This window comes from Miniopterus schreibersii (genome assembly GCF_964146895.1).
Source record: "Miniopterus schreibersii genome assembly, chromosome: 2".
NCBI classification, from domain to species: Eukaryota; Metazoa; Chordata; class Mammalia; order Chiroptera; family Miniopteridae; genus Miniopterus; species Miniopterus schreibersii.
Window position 1 is genome coordinate 181,749,004 of NC_138102.1, and position 27,326 is coordinate 181,776,329.

Consider the following 27,326-nt stretch of genomic DNA (forward strand, 5'->3'; position numbering starts at 1 on the left):
CTCGCACGCGGCGCGCTGGGTCTCGCCGCCGCCGCACGTCCCCGCACCGCCGGCGCTCGGGCTCCTCCGCAGCCCCCGCCGCGCAGCCCCCGCGCCTCGCGCCCGCGGCCGACCCGCGCCGGGGACGCGGCCCCGACCCCGCGCCCCCGCGCCCCGCCCCCGCCCCGCCGCCGCCACGCGGGTCCTCTCCCGGCACTTGCCTCTCCTCGGTCCCGCAGCGCCCGGTCCCCGGCCCCGCCGCCCGCCGCGCGCTCAACTCCGGCTCCGTCGCGCCCGCGGCTCTTCCGCGCCGCCGGCTTCTCGCCGCCCGCAGGAGCCCCCGGCCCCCCGCGCCCGCTGCTCGCGCCATGGCCCGGGCCCCGGGGCCCGCCACCCACCGCCCGCCGCCCCTGGCGCCCCAGGGGCTCAGCTGATCCGGAATTGACGCGGGGCGAGCGGCGGGGCTGGAGGTCCCCCTCGATTCCCGGCTTGGGGGGGACCGCGTCGCCCCCGCGTCTCTAAGCTGGACGACCCCCGGCGCGCTGCCAAGTCCATGCCCAGGTAGGTGGGGGTGGGGTGGGGTGGGGTGGGGGTGGGGGGAGAAAGGGAGGGCTCAGCTCCGATGCCAATTTCTTGGCTCGTCAGTTCTTCCTTTATTGAGGCGCTTATTTCTGGGGACTGGTCCCCCCTCCCGCGCGTGCCCCGCGGGTCGGGGCCCCCAGCCGGTGCCTTGGGGGCAGGTGCCTTGGGAGAAAGGATGGGAAACTTTGACCGGTCCCTTCTCCAAGGCCACGAAAGTTCTCTCGGTGCCAATGCTGAAAGCAGCTGAGCCAGCGCTGCAGAAATTTATTCAACAAGTCAGGACGCCGGCCGGGGCCCAGGCTGTCTGTCTGTCCCGCCGCCCCGCCGCCGCTGCGCCTCTGCGGCCAGCTGGACCCGAGCTGGCGCTGCCGGCCAGGGGGCCGAGCCGGAGTGTTGGGGAAGGGAGAGCGGCGGCAGGGACCGAGGGGGACTCCCAGGCAACGTTGAACTTTCCAGAGGCCCAGGTGGCTGCGGACCCTTCCCCCGTTAGCACCCCAGGGGGTACCCAAGGCCTCACTGCGTGAAGCCAGGTTCCTGGTCAAAGCTGAGACTCTAGGGGGTAATAGAATCCTCAGCAGGTTGGGGCTGGTTATATAATGAGTGTTTATGATGATTGGGTTTTAATTGTCTGTGGGGTGGTGTGTGGGGGGGGTGTTGGGGGGTGGCAAAGAAGTCTTGGCAGGGGGTGGGAAGTCCTGGGGGGGGGTGGTCATGATACCTGGAGGAGGGGGCTCTTGGACAGGCCCATGCTGAAGCATCCGTCAGGTGCTCTGCTGTGTCTTTCTCCCCCTTCAGGGTCCTGGGGGTACCTGAACTGTGGATGAGACTGGCTGTGGGGAGACCCCTGAGCTATATTCTGGCTCTGGGAGTCTGTGTTCTGGGGCTAGGGGTGTGTGTGTGTGTGTGTGCGTGTGTGTATGTGAGAGAGAGAGAGAGAGAGCTTGCTTGCGTCGGTGCCTGCGTGGTGTGATGGGGTCTGACACGCCATGTGAGGAGTGTCCTAGGGGTGGAGTGGCCAGGCTGGCCTGAGCAGGGAGCCAGTCTGTCCTTCTGTCTCTAACCAACCACCTGGGAGATTCACCCAGCAGATACTGGCATACCAGGGATAGATGCTGTGAAGATGGGGTGCGGGTCCATGGGCTTTGCCTTGTGGGAAAGCTCTGTCTGAGGAGTTTGGGCTGCAATCCGCAGGCCCTGCCCACACTGTTGGGTCACCTCTTGGATCAATGTGTTCCCTCAGCCCCAAGGACTGGCTTCGTACACTCTTTTCCACCCCTTAGGACAAACTTTCTCTTCAGGCTCCAGGAAGGTCCTGGGATGGGGACTGGGAACGGGGTCTAGAGCCTTTCCTGTCCCCTTCCCACCTCCACTATTCATGCTGAGCCAGAGGGAAGGGATGCCGATGGGTGACAAGGCAGGGTGACACTGAGTGGGGATGAGTTCTGGGGCTGCAGTGGGAGGAGGGAGAGGAGGGGAGAGAGCATGGGGTGGTGGGAATGGGGCTGAGCTGGCACCACACTCACAAAGCACCATGGGGCCTGGGCACCACACTGCCTGGAGCTCCCTTCCCGTCTGCTCAGAGCTGCCCAGGCCTGCCCCTAGGGACCATGATGGCCAGCTTGGAGGAGGGGCTATAGGCCTGGCTGAAGGCCGCTCCTTGCTCCTTTGACCAAGGTTCTTTGTACCCTTCTCTGCCTCTGGGAGGGCATAGTCTAGATCCACCAGGAGGCACCTACCAGAGGTTCCCCTGTTTCTGCTCTTCGACTCCCCTTGACCTTGGGTAGGGAGGTGGAGGCTGAGGTTGCTGGGAGAACCCCTCCTCTCCCACCTTCTGTCACTGGCTCCAGACATCCTACTCCTCCTGAGCCCACAGCCAAGCTGGAAGCAGTTTCAGCAACCAGTGTGACTGCAGCCTCTCTACGGTGCTGAACCCAGATCCACATCTGAACCCATGGGGGTCACCTCCGGCTCCCTTCCCCCAGCCCTCCTCCAGTGCCATCTCCTCCACCCCCACCCTGAGCCCCAAGTGGGGCTCCCCTGGGCCTCAGCCCTCTCAGGAGAGCCTGTCTCTGGGCACCACTCTGTCCCTCCCCCACCGGGAGGAACTCCACCCCCAGCAGTTTCTGACGCTGTCCAAGGTAAGAAACAGGCTCTTGTGGGCTCCTTGATTCCCTCCCGCTCTCCTTCAGCTGCCTTGCTCTCTGAGTGCCCACCTCCACCCCGAATGCTCAAAAAGCACACCCGGAAAGAGGGAATGCTGGGCTGGGTGCAGGGCTCCAGGGAGACCCCCGGCCGGTCCCTCCTTCTGTCTCTCCTGCCCCTCCTCTTCTTTTCCTGTCCTTCCCGCCTCCGCTCCTTTCTGACCCCTTCCCTCCCTCCTGTTCTTTGCAGAATGTTTCCTTCCCACACGTTCGCAGGATGTGATCTAGCCTTGTACCTTCAATCCTTGTGCCCCCAGGAGCCCTGCGCTGGGCTGGGGGCTCAGAGACAGCCCAGGGAGCTGTGGGTGTGTGATCTGTGGGTACATGGCCTGTGGACATGTGCTCCAGGGTCTGTGGTCTGTGGGTCTCTGTGAATGTGTAAGTGTGTGGGGCCTGGGGCCTTCAGGTCTTCTGGTCTGTGGATCTCCAGGTCTGTGGGCGTACGTGTCTGTGAACCTGTGGGTGCGTGATTTCATGGATCTGTGGGTCCTGATATTCAGGAAGAGGTGGGCTGAGTCTCTCCCCTTCGTGGCTGCCAGGATAAGAAAGGAAGAAAACAAATCTGTTTTCCTCATTCCCATTTCTCTCTTTCTCTCTTATATTTATTAAGCACCTACTATGTGCCAAGCCCTGTTCTGGTCACTGGGGGACATTGCAGTGAACAAAAGGGAACAGACAAAATCCGCCCTCTTGGAGCTTCTGTGCCCCTGGGAGCTGCCTGGGGCCTCCCCCTTGCCAGGTGCCGTGCAGGGCACGTGGCCATAGGGCCTGGTTTTCCCGTGTGCTCTTGGAGGGGAGATCTGGGCTGTGTTTAACAAATGGGGGTGCAGATCATGGAAAGCTTTGAAAACACAAGGTGTTTGGATGCCCTTGAACAAGTGCCGGGAGCTTCTGGGCTGCTTGGGCAGGAGAGGATTAACAGGGAGTGGTTTCTCCAGGGTAGAGGCCACGGTCTTTTGGGGCTGGAGGTTGGCACAGCCCTGGCCCTGCCTCACAAGCCTTCCACCTTTATGTCGGAGGCCCTCCCCCTGCCAGCACCCCCTTCTCTTGCACTCTGGCCGAGGCTCTCTCGCTGATGATGCATTATGAGAAGAGCATCGGGCTTTCCCTCCCCTCGCCACTGACCACTGGCCTTGATGGGCAGTGAGGGCCACGTTCCACCCTTGGTGGTCCAGGGACTTAGGGCTCCTCCCTGGATCACTCTGCTCTTGTCCTAGCTGGAGAGGCATGAGCAAGCCCACAACTGCGAGCACCGCCCAGAGGGCCAAGGCACTTAGCATCACGGAACATCAGCTTCTTGTATAACTGGGACAGTACCTCCTACCTTAAAGGATTTTTGTGAGGCGTAGAGGTGTCTCTCCGGTGCCTAGCACGGGGCCTGGTACAGTGAAACGGTTTTTTTCATTAAGGTGCTTCCCAAATCTCTTTTCTAGTTTGCTATCCTTTTTGAGATAGAGAAAGAATCATGTTTGCATTTTATACAAGAGGAAAAAGTTTGGTGAGACTGTATGATGCAGCGAGGGTGGAGCTGGGTCTCGAACCTGGGCCCTGGGACTCTGGATCCAGTGCTCTTTCTTCTAGAACACCCTCCTTCCCATCAGGGGCCATGCTCACCCTGATTTGTTAGCGGAAGTAAGACTCAAGGCCCTAATTGCTGCAGAGTGAGTGGAAACTGATCGGCAGGGTCGCCTGCTGGGAAATGTTCAAACACACTGGTGGAGATTCAAACACAGCCTCACTTGCTGGCACTTGTCATAAGGCTGAGAGCCGACAAACAAATAGGAGCATCTAGTGAGACACATGGACAGGTACCCACGCGTTCTGGAGCCTCCCAGGCACCCAGCACTTGCTCAAGGGCGCCCACACCTAGCGCTGTCAGGGCCTCTCGTGACCTGCACCCCATATATCAAACAGCTGGGCGCTCTGGTCCGAGCGGTGGGGGGGTGGGCTGCAACCTCCTGTCCACAGCCTGCCCTTTAGCTGGTGACCTGGATTCGGGCCTCCCAGATCCAAATCCCAGCTCTTTCACCAAGTACTTCTTGACCTTGGGAAAATTCCTTAACCTCTCTGTGCCTCAGTTTTCCCGTCTATAAAGTGGAGGGAGTAAAAGCGCTTCGCTGGGCTGTAACAAGGTGTCTGGCACATAGTGCTCGGCAGAGAATGTTGTCTATGACTCCTCTTGCCCATCAGGGGAGGAGCTGCTAATCCAGTTCATTGACACAGCGAAGCTGGGAGGCTTGCTGTTGATTTTGGTGACAGGATCAAGATGACTGCGGTATGTGGGCAGGCTCAGCTGGCCAGACCAGAGCAAGTTTTGTGTCAGGTATTACACTTAGGGACCAAATGGCAGTCATTCTTCTGTAGGCTTGGGGAGCCTTGCCTTTGCTGCAGCTCCTCTGAAGAAGATCTGAGGGGGCCAGTGGACCACATGCCCCACAGTGCTGCAGTCTGACTGGGTGGCCAGACGGGCTGTGGGCTCCCAGGCTGCACCAAGAGAGGGCCCCTGCAGAACCAGGCAGGCGACTGGTCTGCTCTCCTCTGGGTGGCTCGGGGCAAACCTGGCCCAGGGCTTTGGGGGGAGAATAGGCAAAGGTGGATGTGACTGGGGATGGGTCCCAAGGAGCAGGCGATCTGGAAATTGTCACCCAAGGAATGGATGAAGAAGCTGGTGACAAGAGGCCTGGGCAGATGAGGCTCGGGGGTGGGCCGGCTGTCGTCAAGCATCTGCAGGGCTGTCATGCGGAAGAGGGAGCAGACAGCGGATTCCAGGGGCTCTGCGACGGCAGCTGGAAGATTCTGGGAGGCAGGTTTCCCGCGGCCTCACAAGGACTTGTCTATAGGCCACCAGATGCAACCTCTGCATTGGTGTGTGTGTGCATGTGTGTGAGGTGTGTGCCTATGTGTGATTGCGTCTGTGTGCAACTGTGTCAGTGTGTGGTGACATCAGGCCACTTTGGGGACCCATCTTTTTAGAGATTTCCCGTGTGAAGATCAGGAGCTCACGAGAGTCTGAGACCAGACACTGTATTTCTGGGACTCCCGCGTTCCAGGATGCTGGAATTCTGTGGCTGATGGCGCTAACCCACACGGGAGACCTTTATGGGGCTCGCTATCGCTGGCCCAGTGTCTGGTGTGTGGTCAGGTCTTCATATATGTGAAGTTCATCCTCGCAGCAGCCATGTCGCAGAGCATTTGTCACCCTCACATATAGACAGGGTCACCGAGGACCCCTGCCAGGCTGAGCTGTGTGCCCAGGTGGATTGGTGTCAACCGGGACTCCAGCACAGGTCTAGGCCTCCAGCACCTATGCTCTGAAACGCTACGTGCAGAGCTTAAGGCCACTGTAGTTAATATCTTGAGCCCCTGAGGTTCCAGGGATTCTAAGATAGTATGATTCTGAGAGTCCTGGAGCCTCAGAATGAATTTGTTGCTTGTCTTCCTAGCTGTGACATTAGCTCATGTGCAGTTGTTGACAAAGGGATAAATAAGTAGCCTGTGTGTGCCTGTGAATGCGCACGCGCGCGCGCACACACACACACACACACACACACACACACACACAGCCTGTGGTGACCAGGCCAGGCCTCAGGTCTTTCTCCACCCAGACTCTGGGCTGTGCAGGCACAGGCCCCCTACACTGTACTCCAAGGCCTCTGGAGCCCCAGCTGGAAGATTCGGGAGGCAGGTTTCCCCACAGACTCTAGAACACTTGGAGGTCTTGGCTGGACCAGCAGCTATAACTCCACCGCCTGGTGACTCAGCTGGAGGAAAGGCCTGGTTTCAGGGCATCTGTCCCTGTCCCAGAGTGGTGCCTGTAATGGTTCAGTGCTTGGGGTCAGGAGTGGCAGACCTGAGCTGGGACCCAGACTCTGCCCTGTACCAAAGGGGTGACTTTGGGCACTGCTGGCCTTCCCTGGGCCCCAGTCTCCTTCCACATAAAGTAGGAATAAGCATGGTCTGTACATCATGGGCTGGGTGGAAATCGACTTAGACATGCACAGAAAGCCCTTTGCCCATTGTCTGGTACAGTCAGATGCACCGCCTCCATGATGCTATGCTGATGGTGGAGGTGATGGAGGTGGTGGAGGTGATGGGGGTGGTGATGGCGGTGGTAGAGATGGTAGCAATGGCAGGAAGAGGGCTGGGGTAGTAGCCCCTGAGGATGGCTTAGCTGGCTCCATGCATGCTTGGACACCTTCCTTCATGGGTCCTAGAGCGCCTTCCCATCCACATCATGTATTCACAAGGGCCTGTGAGGCAGGCAGGAGGGGAGCTGAGCTTTATAGAGAGGAAAGCTGAGACTCCAAGAGGCTGATGGAGTCAGGGGTGGGTGTATGTTCCAGACACAGTGGGGTCCTGCTTTGTCCCAGCCCCTGCTCATGGAGGCCCATCCAGTTACCACACCACTGCCTGGTGGGCCCTCCCTAGGAGCATCCAGGGGAAGGATGCTGGGATGTGGAGGCAGCTCTGACTCTGGGGCCAGATGGACCTTAGTTTGAATCCACCAGTGCTGCCACCTAATGCAAGTCCTCTCAACTTAGTGAAGCTCCATCTGCAGACAGGCTGGAGCCCAGGTGGGCCCAGCTGTCAACCCCTGAAAGGTTCCAGCCATAAGCACATGGGCAGCTGGGGACAGGAGCTGGGCTATAGGCACAAGGCAGAGGGAATTGGGAATGGGAAGCAGGTCTGGGTGGTCACTGGGGAGAAGATGAAGGTGTTGAGGTCCAGGTGGTCCCTGGGGAGCAGGTCAGAGGGTAGAGGCTGGGTGGTCACTGGGGAATAGGTCAGAAAGTGGAAGCTGGGTGGTCACTGGGGAACAGGCCAAAGGGTGGAAACTGGGTGAGCACTGGGGAATAGGTCAGAAAGTGGAGGCTGGGTGGTCACTGGGGAGCAGGTCAGAAGGTGGAAGCTGGGTAGTCACTGGGGAGCAGGTCTGAGGGTGGAAGCTGGGTAGTCACTGGGGAGCAGGTCTGAGGGTAGAGGCTGGGTGGCCACTGGGGAGCAGATCAGAGGGTGGAAGCTGGGTGGTCACTGGGGAGCAGATCAGAGGGTGGAAGCTGGGTGGTCACTGGGAAGCAGGTCTGAGGGTGGAAGCTGGGTGGCCACTGGGGAGCAAGTCAGAGGGTAGAGGCTGGATAGTCACTGAAAATAGATCAGAGGGTGGAAGCTGGGTGAGCACTGGGGAATAGTTTGGAGACTGGAAGCCGGGTGAGCACTGGGGAGTGGGCTGAGGGTGGCCTTGGCAGTCGTGGTCACTAGTAGCCCCACAGTGAGTGGGAGAGGTGAGAGGACAAGGGACAACAGCACAGTGTGACAGCTTTACACAAGGGGTGAGGAGAGAGGGTGATCGCTTGTGGTCCCAGAGGCCACGGCGGCTCTTTCCGCCTGTGTGGGTGCAGGAAGGGTTTTGGAAGTGCTGGCTGGGGTGGCCTTGGACTGATACAAGGCCTGGCTCTTCTGCCTCTAAAATTTATCTCAAATTTGCCCCCTTCTTCACACCTCCACCAGCATCCCAAGCCAGGCCAGCCCATTTTTCCAGCCTCCTTTGGTCCTCGCAGCTCCACCCCTGCCCCTCCGCCCTCTCCCCCTTCAACCCTCAGCCGGATGGCTTAAAGGCATAAACGCCTTTCCACGGCTGCCCGTTGCACTTGGACTAAAACCCAAGCTCCTTCTGTGGCCTCTCAAGGGGCCCTGCCAGACTCTCCACTCTCAGCCCGCTCCCTGCCCTAAGCTCAGCCACACTGGCCTCATTTCTGTTCCTTAAGCACATGGAGCTCATTCCAGCTCCCCAACCTTTGCTTATGCTATTCCTTCTACCTGGAGCACTCTTCCCACAGATCGCCCACGACCATGCCTTCTGATTCTTGTTGTTTATCATAAACATCTCTTTCTTTAGAGAAGACAAGGTGGTTTCTCCCCACTTTCACCTTTCCCTCTTGTTTATTTACTTCCCAGCACTTTTTATTAATTTAGTCAACAAATATTTATTGAACACCTAGTATGTTCTAGGCACTGTTCCAGGCACTGGGAGATACAGCACTGAATGAAAGGGACCACAGTCCCTGCTCTCTCACAGCCTTCTTTCAGGTGAGGGGACAGATACTAAATCATAAATATGTAAACACATAAATTATACAGTATGTTTGGTAGTGATAAGAGCTTTGGAAACCCGGGGAGAGAGCGATTAATTGACTTGTATATTTTTCCCTTGCTGGAGTGTTGGCATTGTGAATGAGGGTTGGGGCCAAGTCTAGCTCATTCACCAGCATAGCCCCAGAGCCTGCACAATGTCTGCACATAGTAGGTGCTCTGGAAATATTGTTGGACAAATGAATGGATCTCCAGGGCCTGGGAGAAGAGGGCATGGGAGATGAAGGAGCGAGTGCTCCAGGGAGAGGCCTGGAGGAGGCAGCCAGTGCTGTAGGACCTGAAGAGGTCCAGTTTGGCCAGAGCGAGGGGCCAGTGGACTCCAAGGCTGGCTCCAAGACTGGAGCCACCCTCGGGAGGAAGTTTTTCAGCCCAGGGGTTGACACGTGGCGGGCCAAGGTGCCTGGGAGCTTATGTAAGACCCATGGCTGTTTTTCTGGAACCAAGAGCAAAGCCGGGAGCTTGAGTGGAAACTGTTCCTCCCTGACCAACTGGGCGAAGTGGCAGGAGGTGCCAAATCCCGCCTGTTGCCCCCAGGAGCCAGGAAAATGTCCAAATGCATCAGCTCTGGGCAGCTCAGCAGACAGCTCAGCAGCCACGGGTGGCAGTTGGGTGGGCGCAGGGGATTTGGGCCGCATCTTCAATGCCCACTGCCCGGTCTGGCACTGTCAGGGTTCTGGGGTTCAGGAGAACCTGGTGGATAAAGATTCAGGGATCGGTAGCCTCTTGGAGGAGGTGGTGAGGCGCAGGCCCTGAGAAGTGCTCTTCTTCCTGCCCTGGCATTGCCTGGCTGTAGAGGGGACAAGCGAGGCCACGGTCACTCATCACTGAGTCTGGAGGCTGGTGATGAGATTCTGGCCTCTAAACATGCTCCAGTGCGTAGACTTGGCACGCCATGCTTTTCTCTGGGCCTCGGCTTCTCCATCTGCTAAATGGGCATAATGACCCTGCTGGGGTTGTTGTGAGTCCAGGATGTGGAAGTAACCCTGACATGGAGTCAGGATCAGCTCTGTGACTTGCAGGGCCCAGTGCAAAATGAAAATGGGGCCCCTGGATCATAAGCTATTAAGTTTGAAGTTGGTGATAGTGGAGCATTAATGCAAACACAGGCCCTTCTGAGCATGGGGCCCTGGGTGGCTGCACAGGTCGGACACCCAGGAAGCTGGCCCTTAGGGAGTTCTGTCTCTGCTGTGACCTGGCTGTGTGTCTGTCTGTCCCTTTTCTGGGCCTCAGTCTCCCCATCTGTAAAGCAGAGAGGTTGGTGTGTAGGTCCCTGGGCTCTCAGCTTCGTGTGCAGTGGGCGGTGGGTCCCTGGCTCAAATGTAGGTCTCAGCTCAGCTGTCCTCAGGAAAGCCTGCCCTGATTTCCTCTCTGCTTGCGCAGGTCCCCTGGTTTCTGGCCCCAAAGCACCCCAACTTCTCCTTGTGACACGTGCCATTGTGGCAATAACGTCTGCCTTTACAGTAACTTTCCCTTTTTTCTTGCGAACTTTCTTTACCTTTGATGATGCAATGAACACACAACTCTAGTATCATAAAACAACAACAAAGACCCCCAACTAATATCACAAGTACACTCTACGGAGGTTTTATTCGCCCCACTCTTTATCTCCCCAAACTGAGGCTCTGCGAGGTTGACCAGAGTCGTCCCAGGACCACCCAGCCTGGAAGTGGATTCCAACTTGGAGGCACCCGGGCCCTCCGTCCTTTCCTAATCCTCATGGCCAGAGTGAGGGCCTGTGGGCCTGAGGCTGGGCTGTCCCCTTTGGTTGCGGAGCTTGGTTGTGGAGCTTGTGCCAGGCCTGCCCCTGCCATGTGTCACTTCTCTTTCTCCCTCAGGCTCCCTGCTCAGCGCCAACATGGCTGAGAGCTCCTCGCCGCTCTCCTCTTCTGCAGTGGCCCTGGCCCCTGAGCCAGGAGTCACAGAGCAGCCGGGGCCCCGGAGCCCCCCTCCTTCCCCTCCAGGCCTGGAGGAGCCCCCGGAGGGAGCCGATCCAGATGTCCCCCACCCGGACCTGGCGCCCGTTGCCTTCTTCTGTCTGCGACAGACCACCAGCCCCCGGAACTGGTGTATCAAGATGGTGTGTAACCCATATCCTTTGTGTGCCTGGGCTTGTGGGGGTCCTGCCTGGGGCCAGGCTGTTTCCTGGGGGAGCTCTGCCTGTCATGCCTGCCCCTGGTTAGGAAGCCTGAGACTGCTGGGCCTTGTTGGTGGGGTGCCCGGGTGCAGGCAGGGGTGGTGAGGCTAGCCCCAGAAGGCTGGGGGAGGCACATGCTGATCCCACATCTGTGGGCCTTCTGCTGTGTTGGGCATTGAGATGATGATGGGCCCTGGACCACCCACCACCCAGATCTGGGAAACTGTAGAGTCTCTGCTGGAGTGGGCAGAGTGCAGGGCTGGGGGCCCCCAGCTGGGAGTGGGCCCAAAACCTTGATGTTCATTCTGTGGGACAGCTCAGGAGGCCTCAGGTACCACGAGAGGGTCCCTCAGTAACTTAGTTCACCTGACACCTCCCCTGGGATCACGAAGCAGAGCTGGTCTACCCTGGGGAGCTCCTGGCGGGGAGGAAGCAGGCACCAGCCACAGGCGCAGTTTTAGTACAAAACATTGGGGAAACCATAGGCACCTGCAGTGTGTGAGCTGGGGGGCAGCCCGGCCAGAGAAGGGGGAACTGTCTGAGCCTTTCAGGGAGAGAGAGCTGGCTGAAGGAGCAGGGAAACACTGCAACCGTGTCACAGGGACCTTGCCTGGGTCAGTTCTGCCCTGGGCTGGAGGCAGAGTCATGGCTCAGATGACCTTGGCCTGTGCGTCTGCCCCAGCTCACCCTCTGACAGCTCTGGCAGGTCTGGCTGGGCTGGAGAAGCCCTTGGACAGAGAGTAGGTTTGAGTCTGCCATGAAGCAGGTGTGACTTTGGGCAGCCCTCTCTCTGAGTCTCAGCACCTCCACTGCATCTGAAAAGGAAGGGCTGGATGGTGCCCCCTCCAGCCTTGAGACCCAAGATGCCAACCACACTCACCTACACCCTTAACCTCAGGCGTCCTGGGACCTGAGAAGGTGAAGAACACGTAGACCTTTCCAGGTTGCCACATTTCCGGCCTGTTGGGCAAACAACAGAGTCCCTGGGGACCTTTGGCTTTTGTCCTTACCACCCCATTTGGCTTCCACCCTCAGGGCATGAGAGAGCCTAGGGTTGGGGGCAACTGTGGGAAGGGAAAGGGTCTGGATTCTAGGCAGAGCTGGGCTTGTTTCTGTCCTGTCTTAGGGAGAGCCCAGGCTCCAAGTGAGTGGAGCTGCATGTGGTAGGGGGTGAGGCTGAACTCAGCCCCCTCTTTAGGAGGGATGCCCCAGCACTGGGACCTGCTCAGAGCACCGTCGGGCTCCCCAGGCCCCACAGCGAGAGGCTGCAGAGGCTGGGGCGAGGGATGGAGGTCTCAGCTTGAATTGGCCGCCTGACTGCTGGGCTGCCTTCTGGACAGATTCCAGTGCAGAGCAATCTCAAGAGTGTCAAGTTCTGGGACTCTCAGGCTCCAGGTTTCTGTGGTTGAGTCGAAGGGTTCACAGTTCACATTTAAAGCTCAGTGACACTAAAATTCTAAGCTTTTGTGATCCCCAAACTGTAGAGTTCTGTCTCAAACATGTGCCTGACTGCAACGGCGTGTGTTTGGGAGTTGCGGCTGGAGGCCCCGTGTTTCTGGGCCCTGTGAACACGGTGCTGCGGTGCTAAGATTTCATAGCCTGAGTCGGGTTGGGGGGAGAGAGGCCAGGTGGGTTTCTACAAACACAGGCCCAGGCGACCTTGGTGTCCACAGGGGGCTCCTGCAGCAGAGACTCGGTTGTGGGGTGCTCAGGCTGGTTTAGGGGTTGGGGTGTGTTTGTGAGTGTCTCCAATCAGATGCTGAGGCCTCTAGGATTCTTCCCTGAGAAGAAATCGCCCTGCCTCCCTTTTCTCTGAGAGGGAGCTCAGGGCAGGGGCACTGCTTGACCCGGTGCTCCCCAATGGGGACACTGTTGGCTTTGGGTCGTGATCATGTTTTGTGGCCCTGGCTGTCTTGTACATTACAGGACGTTTGGTAATATTAGTAGGCAGTGTTCCTCCATCGTTGTGACAACCAGAAGTGACCCTTCACCTTCCCAGACTCTGCTCTCCATCAAGAACCCAGAGGAAGCCTGGCGGGTAGGCGTCAGGGTCAGGCTAACGGGAGTAGTTCTCGTGATCAGCAGGCCCAGAGCAATGTGGGAGGTCTGCCCCAGACAGACTGTCCTGAGCACTAGTGTCCCTGGTGCTGGGGGGCCCAGGCTCAGAGCCAGCGGCCCTTTGAAGCTTGGTGCTCCCTGACTCAGCTCCCCATCCAGCCCGGGCTACGCCCTGAGTCACCACCTGACTCACTGGAGAACCCTGAGCCGGCGAGCAGGAGAGGTTCACTCACCCACATGGCAGCAGCAGTGCGTGCCGGGCCCAGCCTTGAGCATGCGTCGTCAGCCTGGGCTTCAGCAGGCAGGTGTCTGGGTGTGAGATGTCAGGGGATTGGCTGCACCGCTTGACTCATGGGCAAGTGGGGTATGGCTTGTGGACCTGAGTCAGACAGATCCAGGAGCTGGTTCTGCCTCTTATTTGCTGTGTGACCATGGGCCCGTTTCTTAACTTCTCTGAGCCTCAGTTTCCCCAGTTGTCAAAGAGGGGTGGTCATCCCCACTTCACAGGGTTGCAACGAAGACCAAAGCCATCGCATGAGGAACATGTGAAAAAGGAGCTGTGCAGACTAGAAAAACCGCCACAGTGTGGTCATCATTTCTGTGCCTGAAAGGTGAACAAGGCCCTTGTGTGTAGCTGAGTGAACCCTGCTCCTGTAGATTCAGTAAGACATTGGGCATCAAGTCTTTAGATAGAACATAATGCTTTCAGAGGATATTGTTTCCAGGGAAAATCAGATTCAGTCTCTGTAATTTAGGTAAATTTGTGCCGCTTTTGCCGCCAGTGGCCATGGCCTCCTCCGTGCAGACATTGCTAATCCATTGCCGCACCCTCCAGGGGGCGCCCCGGCCGCAGAACTAATCAGTTGCGAACCTATTTTACCCCTGGATTAGACTTGGAGAGCTGGCTTAGTGTAACTGGCTGCCTGTGGAAGGAGGGCTAGTGGTGCGTGTACTCGCTCGAGTTTCCCTCCCTGAGCCCGTTTTCTCATCTTGGCAATGGGACCCTTTAGGACGGTTAGAGGTTTCTGTAGAGCACCCAGTGGTGTGTCCAACACAGAGGAGGAGCTCGGGGTGACAGTAAGGAGAGCTGGCACTTACTGTGCTAAATCCTTTGCCTGCGTTATCACTTTTAACTCTTACAACCACCCAGAGGCAACCCCATTTTACACACGAGGAAAGTGAGGCTCAGCGAGGTTGAGTCACTTCTTTCCAGGGTTGGCAGCCAGACAGTGGCAGAGCTGGGATGAAGACCTCCGTCCTGCGTCCCCAGCCTCAGCAGAGCCAGGAAAAGCACGGGTTCTCCACACTCCACGGGGCAGGGAGGTTTGCTTTGCAGTCCGGCGGTCAGACAAGGGTCGCCCTGGGTTCCGGCGTCTACATTTGGCAGCCAGCTTGCTGTGGCTTGCCGGGGCCACCCCCTTGAGGAGTTTGCAGCCCCCTCCCTCCCAGCATGCTGAGCCAGCACTTCTGCGGCTTTCGAATCATCCGTGACAAATCATCCAGGCATGGTGGGAAGCCAGTGGGCTGTGAAGGCTGTCTCTCTGCTGGGCAGGGGGAGGGCGCCAGTCTGCGTGGGGAGGCAGGAGGCGCCAGCTGCCAGTGACTTTGGACAAGTCATTCCCCTTCTCTAGCCCTCAGTCTCCCAGTCTTCAGGATGGGAGAGCTGGGAGAGATGGGAGATGGGAGAGTTGGGCAGTGAGGTCGGGAGGGGCTGCCCAGGGAACCTGTTTCCCTGCTACCCTCCTAAGGAGGCATCTCAGTGGTGTCTCCTGGGCTCCGCCTTCTTTGTGGGGGGCTCACTCAAGCTGTGCTTTTTCCTCTGCCCCTCTGCCCCCTTCTGTTTGCTTCTGACCCCCTGCCTGGCTCCGGCCCTCTTCTTGCTAGGTTGGGGTCTGTGGGTACTCTCACTTTGAAGTCCACGTGGCCTAGATCCCTGCCTCTGGGGCCCTCTGACCTCACCCATCACTGGACAGGAAGAGGGCGGGCCCAGGGTCTCATTGTAGCCCCAGGCTACCAAGTCTTGTGCTGTTCACTGTGAGGGTCCGGGTGTTTGTTGAGGAGGTGATGGGCTCCGTTCACCCATCATTCACTCGCCCACTCATGAGATCATTCAACAAGCCTTTTACTGAGTACGTGCTGTGTACCAGGCATGTGCCAGGGACAGCCATGGCCGTTCTGTGCAGGACAAGGTCACTGCGGTGCCTATGGGGACCACATCAGCTGAGAGAGCGTCATGAGAAGGCACCTGTGGGATGGAGGAATGATGGGGGCCCAGGGTGCTCGCAGGGCCTGCAGAGGAGGGTCCGGTGGAGGTCTGGCTGCCTGGGGTTGGTGTTGGAAGGAGAGGACTCAGAGGTGGCCCAGGGATTGTGGCTTGGTTGCTGGGTGAATGCAGACCTGCTCCTGGCTTCTTGGACAAGTTTCTTGTGTTTGCTGAGCTGCTGTTTGCTCACCTGTGAAATGGGGGTCACAGTGACCCCAGTTGGGAATGTGAAGAGGTCAAGTGAGAATCCAGGGCAAGTATTGATGGGGCAAACTGTTGAGTGCAGACTAGCAGCTGCATGCACACTGGGGATGACAGTGGAGCTGTCAGGGAGCCACCTGGGGTGGCTCTGGCTACAGGGAAAGCGGTGCCCAGCCTCTGGACAAGGGTCCCGAAGACCGGTGGGCCCGTGTCCTTGATGATGGTCTGAGAGGCCCAGGCTGCTCAGGTGACCTCTGCAGGTTACCTCTCAAACTTGCTGCACCAGCTGGGGCCTTGGGTCACTGGGTCAAGGCCTCTAGGACCTTTCTAAGGGCTCCTGTCAGGAAGTTTCCCCTTAATCTAACCTCCATCCCCCCTGTCCCGAGCCCTTTCCCTGTGGTGTGGACATTGGGAGCATCTAGGAGGAGTTCTTCCATCTCTTCCTATATAAATGGGCAGCTCCCTGGGTCTCACCCCTCCTCTCCCACGTGACAGCTGGTGTCACCCTCCCTCTCTTCCCGTGCACAGTAGACAGAGGCCCAAAGCTTTGTGACTTTGGGTGATTACTTCTCCCCTGGACACACTCCTTCCTCCTGACCCACCTTCCCCTTGGGGGTCCTGGGCTCTCTGTGTAGACACTGCCTTCCAGTGCTGTGTGCCATGAGGGGCTGTGTCCCCTCACTGCCTCCCTGCCCGCCTTCTTTCCTGTGCTTATTCTCTCCTCACTCTAAGACCTTCCGTGGCTCTCTGTCACCCCCAGATTGGTCTCCCCTCACCCGGACCCGAGGCCTTCCGGGCTCCAGGCTGGGTGTCCTCCAGCGCCTTTCTGCTGTTTCCCTTCCTGACTCTGCCCTGAAGCCCCGACATGCTGCTGACGGTTCCTGAGGCTCCTGCTTCCCTACCTTAGCTTAGGCTGGGTCTGCCCCCACCATGCCCTGTTCCCCCATCTCCGGGCTCCAAATCCTGCACCAGGCCCAGCTTCCTGCCGCCACCTGCAGAAAGTTTTCCTGGATTCCAGCTCTTTTCCTCTAGAACCCCTCAGCCCTTTGTCAGCGTGTTGCCTTCTGCCTCTGGGGAATTGCTGCTTTATCTCCCACCAGGCGGGAGAAGGTCCTAGAGTGCCCAGTGGCTCACTTACTCCAAGGGGAAACACTGGCCCAGCACAGATGGGCTTGTGCATCACTTCCCAGTTCCCATGGCACTTTCCCACCTGCTGTGACCTCTCAGATTCTCTCAGCACCTCCTGTGAGGTGGCAGGCCCGGGAGTATGCTAACTCCCCATTGTACAGCTGGGTACACTGAGGCCCAGAAGGGAGCATCACTTGCCCACATTAAGTAGTCAACAATGCCAGGGTGGACTGGAGCCTAGGACCCCAGACTCTCCTACTCAGTGCTGTGCCCACCCAGCCTGCCCATGGCTGGGAAAGGGGTTCTTTGGAGGAGGCTGTCCCCTCCTCCTTCAGCCCTGGCCTAATGGGAACACCCAGACGGGGCGACAAGTGTTGCTGGAAGAAGCAACACATGTCTGGGAAATTGTCCGTTTCCCTCCATCTGGTATAGAGAAAGTTGTTTTTCTCCAAAGTAAAAGTCAGCATCAAGCTGTGCCCCGGGGATGCTCACAGCGGCCAGAGTGGTTGCTGCACTGGCATCGGTCAGCAGGGCAGCTGGACAACCAGTCAGAGGAACCTGGCTGGCCAGGGAGAGCCTGACCCACAGGGCAGCCTCAGGAACTGTCGCATGGAGGTTTCTGTGTAAAGAGAGCTGCAGGTGCAGAAACTGCCCCTGGCCAGCCTGGGAGCACTGGTGAAGCTTACCTGGAGGAGGCGGCATTTAGCCTGGGTCTTGCTGTGTGAGTAGGAGTTTCCAGGAGACCAGTGGAGGAATGGCAGAGGGAATCGTGTAGAGAACAGAGAGGAGTTTGGTGTGGCTGGAACAGTGTGAGACAAGCTGGATATCAGGGTGTGGATGCCAGGTTAGAGGGTGCACTTGATCGTGTGGGCACTGGGGAGCCATTGATGGGTGTCCAGCAGGGATGGGGCGTGGGGAAATTCATGTACTGGAACGGTTGCTCCTAGAGCGGAATGGAGGCTGCTTGAGGGAGAGAGACTGAGGTCTGGAGGCCAGGCAGGAGGCTCCTGCAACAGATACTGATTGATGATTGATCCATTCATTCATTCATTCATTCATTCATTCATTCAAAAAGTGTTGATTGAAGCCAGCTATGTGTTGGACACTGTTCTAGATTTGAGTGGAAACAGCCTGGTCAAGGGCTCTGAGCTGAGCTGGGGTCATCAGGGTCTCTGATGACAGCCTGGAGTGTGCGCTGAGTATGGAAGGACATTTGTTGTCCAGATTCTGGAAGGCAAAGGGAGTACTGCACTGGGGAGGGAGAACACTGGTGTTCACTAAGGACCTACTATGCACTGGGTGCAGTTCATGTTGGCTCTAGAGACTGCCTACTGGACAGATGAGGCCCGGAGAGGTGAAGCGCTTGTCCAGGCCACCGAGCCTGGCGGTCACTGAGTGGGGCTTGGCCAGGGCCCTGGCCCACGCAGCCCCCGAGCCCCCGAGGCCTTCCAGGAGGTCTTGTTGTAATTGATAGAGAGCCGAGAATTAGGAAGAGGGCTGGCTGGCTAATGAGTTCACCCCTCCTGGGGCATTTAAAGCATGATTGGATTTTTACGCGTCCATCGAGCCTGGGCTTTGGCTTCTGTGTGAGAAGCCAGTTTTGACCCACCACTGCCCTCAGACTGCCTCCCTGTCCTGTTGGGAGAAAACGGCTCCATTTGTGTCCCTTGGAGAGAAATCAATATGTCTTTTTAGTCGGCCAGAATGTCTTCCTGCTCACCCCTCTCCAGCTCTCCTATGGGACCGCCTTCCACTTCCTTCCTCATCCGCCCTGTGGAGCTCTGCTCTGCTCCTCTCATCTCCCTCTTCTCTCCCCAAGTTCAAATCCTGACGCTGGTGCTCACTGCTCTGTGATACTGAGCAAACAACTTAGCCTCTCTGGGCACCAGTTTCCATCTAGATTGGAAAGCAGGAGAAAGCTTGGCTAACTGTGAGGTGCTGTGTGAATGTTTAGGGTACTGGGCTGGGGGGCTGGAGAGGGTTGGGGTGGAGGCGGATGGAGCAGTGTGCCACTGCTGTGACTGGCTTCTCCAGGAGCGCGGTAGGGACAGCTCCCATCCACCCATCCATTTACGCACCCACCCACTTATCCATCCATCCATCCATCCATCCACCCACTTATCCATCCATCCATCCATCTGCCCATCCATCTACCTTTCTAGCTCTTCTCCATTCATCCGCCCACCCACCCCATCCATCTACCCAACGCTTACATTCATGCATTCATCCACCCACCTTCCCAACCATCTAGCCAAGAACACTAATATAAAGGCCTTGAATGCCAAACAAAGGAGTTTGGAAACTCTCTGGGAGGAATGGAGAGCCACAGAAACCTTTTGGTTTTGGAGGAGCCCTCTGGCTGCTGAGTGGAGGATGTATCATAGGAGGCAAGGGTGGAGGAGGAAGCTGTTGAGACTCGTGAGTGAGAGAGTGCCACCTGCCTGGGTGGACAGAGAAGAGAGACTTAGGTGCTGAAACGGGTAGGTCTCTGAGATGGATGTGGGGACGAGGGAGAAAGAGTTATAGTCTGGACGACTCCCGGGAATGGTGATGGCTGGGGGTTTCTTCATGTGGGTGGGAAGCTCAGGGGGAAAATTTGGTGTCTGGGGAGAATATGACATACCCATTTTGGACATGATGAATTTGAGGTTCCTAGGGCTGCCCCAGGGCAGTGTCTGGGAAGCCTGCTGTTCAGCAGTGAGTAAGCCTGGGGCTGGGACAGGCTTGGGACTGGTCAGCCCAGGGACAGTCGTTGGGAGTGGGTGTTGGGTCAGGGACAGGAGAGGGGAGACTGGGCGCTGGGGAGCCTGAGAAGGCCCAGCATTTAAAAAGGACGGAGCTTACAAAGTAGGAGGAGGACCTGCCCAGGGCCATGTCGTGTCCCTGGGGTCCAAGGGGGAGAGTTTCTAGAACAGGGTCTTAAGTTGAGGTTCGTGAACTTGGATGGGGACAGGTTGCATGTTTCTTTCAGTGACTTCTGACTGAAATTTGGCCTTTCTTTCTGTCGCGAATGGAGGTAACAAACCACAGTGGGCTCAGTGGCAGTGCCTGTGACTGTCACCAGTAGCAGTCGCTGATATTTCCGTGTCGCATCCTGGCTGTTGCAGAGCTCTCCCAGTGTCGCCCGCAGTCGTCACTGCTTCGCAGCTGCACAGCATCAGACACACCGCTGGCTCTGGTTACTCATTGTGTTGACAATGAGGCACGTATAGTTCTCTATCACAAATTTGTTTTTAAAAAAAATATTTTGACAACTGTTTTAACATAACTGGCTCCCTTCCTTTCTACTCCTAAGCATTAAAAAATGTATGTGCTTCAAAACATTACTCTGAGAAGGGGCCGTGAACTCCCCCAGGGGGCACAGGAAAGGGTAGGAAGCACTGTTGTGGGTGAGTGGGCGGGGGTGCAGGTGTGTGGGTGGGCCCTGCAGGGGAGTGGTGGGCCCTGCAGGGGAGTGGTGGGCCCTGCAGGGGAGTGGTGGGCCCTGCAGGTGTGTGGTGGGCCCTGCAGGGGAGTGGTGGGCCCTGCAGGGGAGTGGTGGGCCCTGCAGGTGTGTGGTGGGCCCTGCAGGTGAGTGGTGGGCCCTGCAGTTGAGTGGTGGGCCCTGCAGGGGAGTGGTGGGCCCTGCAGGGGAGTGGGCAGGCCGTGCCTGCTGCTGGCCTGGTGGGTGAGGAGGGGTGTCACGTGTGGTAGTATGTGCAGGTGCAGGAAGGGATGCCCACATGAACATGTATCTGTGTGTGGTCGGGGTAGGCAGGGGAGACATGAGGTGGGCGGCAGGCCCTCAGGAGGCCGGGGAGAATGCCATCACCCTCCATCCAGCCCTCAACCTCTGTGTCTCCACTGAGTGTGTACTCGTGGTTTCTGGGGGGCAGGGACCATGTCCTCTTCGTTTGGGGTTCCCAGAGCCAGTGTAGGCCTCACCCAGCGAGGGGGTGCTGAATAAGTGACTACAGAGCGGTGCACGGTGAAAAGGAGAGGAGGGGGTGCAGGGTGGGAAGGACGCTGCAAAGCCCTCCAGTGCAGAAACCCCTCCCTAGCCTTCCTGATGCCGCCAAGTGGCAGTGATCTCCCTCCTTGCTGAGGCTGCAGGGCCCCTCTCTGCTCCAGGTGGGGCTCGGGGCACAGGAGAGGATGGAGAGCTCTGCCCTTGGAGAGCACAGCGGGGTTCGGGTGAGAGGCCAGGACAGTCCACACTCAGTTCGTAGCTGCTCTAAGCGGGGGATGTCCAAGGTTCTGTGGGGCCCAGAGGAGGCGTCTACAAGCCCTGCCTAGGACTCCAGGGGGCTTCCCTGCAGGCACATCTTCTTTGTGGGCGGTGGGCTCCTGAGACTGGCTCAGCCCGCAGGCAGTGGGACTCTGGCCCATCCTGAAGCGGTGGCGTTTGGAGCGTCTCCCTGGCTGGAGCTTCCTTCCCAGGGACCATCCACCCTGGGCTTTCTTCCCTGCTGGCAGCCCCTGTTCCCCCGCCATCGCCTCCCCCATGCCTGCTGTCCGCACCAGGCACTGTGGCCTGTTGGACATCTGGGAATCAGAGGCTTTGGCCAAATTCAATGAGCTCTCAAATTATGGGGACTCGAAGAAATGGGCTTGGGGGCAGGGACAAGGAAAGAAGGGAAAGCTCGCTCACTTGTCCCCTCCCCCTGAGAGGTCTCAGCCCACGAAGCTCCATGGCTTAAAAGCAGAGCCAGTCAGCCTGGGCGGGGCTGTGTGGCGTGAGGGGAGCTCCTCGGTGCTGGAGGCATGTAAGTGGAGAGAGGCTTGGGACCGTGTGCCCTGCAGGTCTGTCCACTATGTGAAGCAACTCTCCCAGCTCAGCCGCTGTGTCACCTTGGGCAAGTCCTGCTGTCTCCGGACCTTCATTTTCATATCTGTAAAATGGGTATGATAACAGCTGCCATGCCTGTCTCCCAAGGCCTGTGACTGTCACAAATCCTTAAACACATGGGCGGCGGTGTGGGGTTCAAATCTCGGCTCTGTCCCTCACTAGCTGCGGCCTTGCGCAAGCTCGTGAAGCAGGGATGGCACCCCTCCCTTGCAGCATTGCGGTGAAGGGCCTGTGACAGCGGGCACCCCAGCAGGTGCTTGTGTTTTTTTAATTGTCGCATTGTTCTTGTTCCTTATAGCAGCTGCGCTTCATTATTTTCTGTTGCACTTTTTATTGAGGTCAAACCTGCATGCAGTAGAGCTCTCAAATCTTAACGTCCAGCTCACGGCATCTTCCCATATAAATATGCTCCTGCTACCCCAGACCCAGAAGAACGTCTCCAGCCCCAGAAGCTCCCTCCCCTCCAGCCCCTGATGGAAACTTCCCTAAGTTACCACTGTAAAACCTTCATGTAGGTTAACTCTGCCTGATTTTTCACTTTATTATTATTTTTTAAAGATTTTTTATTCATTTTGAGAGAGAGAGAAAGGGAGAGGGGAGGGAAAGGGAGAGAGAGAGAGAGAGGGAGGGAGGGAGAGGGAAGCATCGATGTAAGAGCGGAACATCGATTGGCTGCCTCCTGCAGGCCCCCTACTGGGAATTGAACCCTTAACCCTGGGCATGTGCCCTGACCAGGAATTGAACCAGCAACCTTTTGGTGAACAGGATGACGCCCAGCCAACTGAGTCACACAGGCCAGGGCCTGAGTTTTCGCTTTAGATGCTTGGGTTCATACACTCTTTGCTCTTGGACGCCATCCATGCTGTTGCACATCTTGGTAGTTTAGTCTTTTTCATTGCTGTGTAGCATTCCATTCAATGGATGGGCCCCAAGGTTTCTCAGCCTTGACGCTGTTGACATTTGGGGCTGGATAATTCTTTGTGGGGGGCTGTTCTGTGTATTGGGGATCAAAATCATCCCCAGTTAAAATCTGGCCTGAATCGTCCTCCTTTGGTGGTCCCTGTTGGTGGCACTTGAGGTGTTCCCTGGATGGGGCTGTTAACATGTGCCTTTTGGTGGACTTATGTCGGTGTTTCTCTGGGGTGTGGACCTAGGAGTGGCACCGCTAGATCCTAGCATGGGCCTCTGTTTTGCTTTAATAGATGCTGCCAAGAAGCTGTCCAGTGGTCATTGCTCATAAAGATAAGTTGACTGAATGAATGCATGAATGAATGAGTGGATTTCCTCTTTAAAGCCCAGGGCCTGGAGCATAGTTGACATTCAGAACGGTAGCCATTGTTACTATAGAGCAGGCTCTATGGCCTCACATGCGGGGCCCTGGACAGAGACACACTCGGGGCCCCTGCAGGGCAGGAGTAACCGGCTCATCTCAGAACACGGATACAGGGTTTGTGGACCCGGCCTCAGAGGAGCACAGAGCGGGACCAAGAACCAAAGTCTGGAACCGCAGGCCCCAGCCTGTGAAGGCCCAAGGACTGAGCTCCCATCCTTGGAGCCACTGGGGACCAACGGGAGCGGTTCCCATATAGAGGCTGGCCCAGCCTCCCTGCTTCCCTGGGCCAGAAGGGTGCGGCCCCCAGACTCCTTTCTCCGCTTGATTTATTTAGACAACTGAGGCCCACCCTGGGAAATGGATTAAATTTCGGATTTGACAAAAATAAAAACAAACTTGATCGCCCCAGCCAAACCCAGCACTCTCACCCCCACCCACCCTTCTAGAGCCCCCCAGGTACAGAAACCATGACTGGCAGCTGGGCCTGCAGGATGAGGGTGGTGGTTGTCATGGTAACTGTCTAGGCCTCTGGCTCCGGTTTCTGGAGAGGAGACTGCCCTGAGGGGCCTGCTTGGGTGTCAGGGCCTGCCCCTCCACTTGGTCACTCTTCTCTCTGGGAGGTGGCAGGTTTGCGGGGACCCCTGGCATGGTGCCTTCAATGGTGATGCTGTCCCCCCAATTCACATCCCAGCCTTCTGGAGACTCAGCGGCCCGGACATGGGGTGGACTTATGGTTCTGACCCAGCTCAGCTTCTTACTGGGGGCCTTGAGCCAGCACCCCTCCCACTCTCTCCTGCAGACACGTCCTTCCTTGCCAGCCTCAGCAGGGGTGGAATATCCGCCTTCTTGACCCCACGAGGCACCGACAGATGGGCTGATGCTGAGCTCACTGCCGACCCAGGCCTACTCGGGAGGAGACAGTGTGGGCGAGAAGGGAAACGTGAGTGACTATTCCACTGAGCACACCCCAGTTCAGGGTCCCTCACATTCCAGGCCCTGTGCCGGGGGTCCACGGAGCACGTGGCTGAGAATGTGGGATTTGAAGTCAGCAAGAGGCAGGATCAAATCCTGCCCCTGCTGTATGAACCTGGGCGGCTGTGTGTGACTCGGGCCCTGGAACTCGCTCTCTGTGTCTCAGTTTCCTTATCTGTAAAGTGGGGGTAACAGTAGTACCTGCCAGTTTTAGGTACTGCTTACGTTCTGGGGTGACTCTCTGCATTGCCAGGCCTGAACAGGTCAAGTTTTTTGAAAGGCTGTGAGTGAAGATTCAGCTGCTGCGAGGCAGGTGCCCACCTGAGGCTGGGATAGTGTCTTTTATTTCTACTCAAGCTCATGTTAAGTAATTAGCAGACAACACCAGAGCGGGGTTCTCAGTCCCCTGCTGGTGAGGTTTAGTTTTGTTTTCCCCCCAAATGCCAAAGAACGAGAGACCCCAGGCCCTGGTACAGGAGAGGTTGGCAAGAGAGGGGCTACCTCTGCTACACAGCACATGTGGCTACAGGGGCCCTGGGTTCCAGGCCTCTGGGCTCCCTGCCTCATGTGCTTGCTGTGAGGTTTAAATGAGATAATACACACAGTTTTTTTAAAAAAGAATATTTTAAAAATATGTTTTTATTGAATTTTAGAGAGAGAGGAAGGGAAACGGATAGAGAGATAGAAATATCGATGAGAGAGAAACATCAATCGGCTGCCTCCTGCAGGCCCCTTACTGGGGATTGAGCCCACAACCCAGGCATGTGCCCTGACCTGGAATCAAACCCATGGCCTCTTGGTTCCTGGGTTGACGCTCAACCACTGAGCCATATCATCCAGGCAATATGTGCAGTTTGATTAGAGAGCTCCTTGACAAACAAACACTCAAGGATGCTTGAGAAATGTTTGCCATTGTCGCCACTTTCGCCGTGGTTAATCCTGTGCCGTGCACACAGCAGGCACTCAATACATGCTCACCGATTCACTGCAGGCTCCTGGCCCCAGTTGTGGGGACCTGAGAACTGTGGGCAGAGTGGGTGTGGGGTGAAGGCCTTGGCCACAGGCGGGGGCTGGCTGGAGGTGGGGCTGAGCTGGGGCCGTGGGTGGGGTGGGGGTTCAGAGCAGCCAGGACGGACGCTTTGCTTGTTTTTCTCCCCCAAGCTGGGTGGGTTTTGGGGATTGAATGGATTGCTAATGGATTGCCTTCCCATCTGTGTTCCTCAAAGGCACCTGTACTGCCTGTCAGGGATCTCATCAGCTTCAAATGGGCAAATGTGGCCATGCCGAGCAGACGGTACACACGCGGAGCCTGCACATTTAGGGAAATGCGGGGTTACAGTGGGTTTGAGGTTCAGCCTGGCTCAGGGGCCCCCGTGGGGGTGGGAGGGAGTCTGTTGTCTGAAGGCCCCTTCGCTTCAGGCTCACCGTGTCTCTCAGATGGCTCTCTGCCCTCAGTTCCCCATCTGTGCAATGGGTGACTGGACCAGATGCTCTGTGAAGACCTCGGTGGGGTTGTTATGTGACAAGGTCACCCCGACAGAAGTGAGAGTCTGAGCGATGAAGTAGGCAAGGTGGCAGGGTCTCACCTGCATGGCCTCCGGTGCCAGGCGGGGCTTTGAGCCTTGCTGTGAGAGACAGTGGGGAGTCGCTGAAGACCCCCTGCTCTCATGCGGCTGGCACTCAAGCCCCTACCTTCCCTGTCACCCAGAAATCCTGTGCTGCCCTCTTGGGGCATCTGTCCTCCCTCAAATTATCCCAGAACACCAGAGCTTGCTCTCCAAGAGTTCTCCAGTGACTAATGGTGGGAACATTAGGAGTTGGGCCAGGCCATGGAGTCCATCAGCCGGGAGACCTAGACTCCCTCTGACAGTCTCCTTGCCCCACTGTGTGATCTGGTTCAACTTCAAGGAGTGCTGGTGCCTTTGATCCCCCAGCCGGTGGGGAGCATGTCAGGGACTGTGGCGGCGATGCCAGCTCTGGCCTGACTTCTGAGCCTCACAGGCTCTTGGAAAGGGCCCAGGCCCTGCCATCTGGGATTTCCCCGAGCGCCTCAGGGCAGAGCCGAGACTGCCCGTCTCTGAACGTCTGCAGCTGAGCAATCTAGAGGTGAAAACCGATCCATCTGGCCCCTTGGGGGACGCAGTGCCCTGGGCAAGCTGGGCGAGCCACAGAGGCAGTGCCACGTAGCCACTTCGGGCACCACCGAGTCAGACCCCTTGGGCTGCTCACTGACTGTTTGACCTTGGGCAAGTCAGTCCAGCTCTCCAGGCCTGTTTCCTCATCTGTCCCCAGCAGGCTGTGGGGAGAACTAGGGCCACATCCCCAGGGGCCTGGCACGCAGTAGTTGGGGTTACTGCCAAGTTCATTACTGTGATAGCTAGACCAGGTGAGTAGGGAGCACTTCCAGCAAGGAGGCTGAACTACCACCTTGTGAGTGGGGACAGGTGCTTCAAGGGAAGCTTTAAGAAGAGGTGACAAGTGAACTGGGCTGTGAAGGATGGTTTGGAGTTTGCCTGGGAGAGATGCTTGGGGACAGCAAGAAGTTCAGTGCATGCCCGGGCCAGAGGGAGGTGAGGTCGGAGGAATTCACTAAGATCGGAGTCTAGGAGGCCTTGGGTGTCAAGCTAAGGAGGGCGGTGGGAGCCATGAAAGGGTTTTGAACAGGGGAGAGGCGTACTCAGAGTAGTTCAGGCACATTAATCTGGCAGGGGCAGAATAGCGTGGGGACAAGAAAAACAGCCCCTGGTTTGGTTCCAGCTCTGCCTCTTCCCAGCTGGTGACCTTGGGCAAATCATGTTCCCCTTTTTGTCTCAATTTCCTCATTTGTAAACGGGACTTAAAATAGTCCCGAGAGGATTAGACACTTGCAAAGTGCTCTGATAGTGGTGGGCGCACAGTGTGCCTGGTTATTGTGCGGGGCACATCGGAAGGGCAGGGAGTTGCTGGGAGCTGCAGGGAGGCTGTGCAGGGTCCAGGTGAGAGCCCCTAAGGGTAGGCTGGAGAAGACTCTGGAGGGAGAGTGGTCACAGGCAGGGACAGGCCATGCTTCACAGAGGAGAGCACTGGCCTTGGAGTCCAGCAGGCCTGTGTGAATCTCAGCTCTGGTACCTCCCAGCTGTGTGATGCAGGGGAAGCCCCTAGGTTCTCTGAGCCTCAGTTTTTCTCTGTGAAATGGGCCTGCTGCCCTCCACTGCTCAGGGTCCTGATGAGGAAGAAGTGGGGCTGCCAGGCTCCTGGGAGAGCCCTGTTAAGTGCATTTTGAACTTGAAACTGGCAGGAAGGGCAGAGGGAGCAGAGGAGGAGGAGACTGGAAGGCAAGAAAGCACGACAGGCAGGGGGGAAAACTAGGGGGATGGGGGACGTTCACTGGTAATTAGAACGTTTGAACTTCAAAAAAGTTAATTAATGATGAAGCTGCTGCTGGAGCCCATGCTCAGGCTAGAAGGGGGCCCCCCCGGCAGTGACTGAAATTAATTACAGGCTGTGGCGGGAGAATG

General features: G+C 57.4%; 1 protein-coding gene across 1 annotated transcript in view; it reads left to right on the top strand.

Moving 5' to 3' along the window:
• Positions 1-473: 473 nt before the first annotated feature.
• Positions 474-27,326, top strand: part of CACNA1I (calcium voltage-gated channel subunit alpha1 I) — a gene marked incomplete at its 3' end in the record, with an annotated part of 90,747 nt that continues 63,894 nt past the window's right edge. The window contains exons 1-2 of the mRNA XM_081128153.1: positions 474-540; positions 10,748-11,009. Coding sequence (XP_080984279.1) covers positions 10,768-11,009 — 242 coding nt within the window. The 5' untranslated portion in view covers positions 474-540; positions 10,748-10,767. The remainder of the gene's footprint in view (positions 541-10,747; positions 11,010-27,326) is intronic.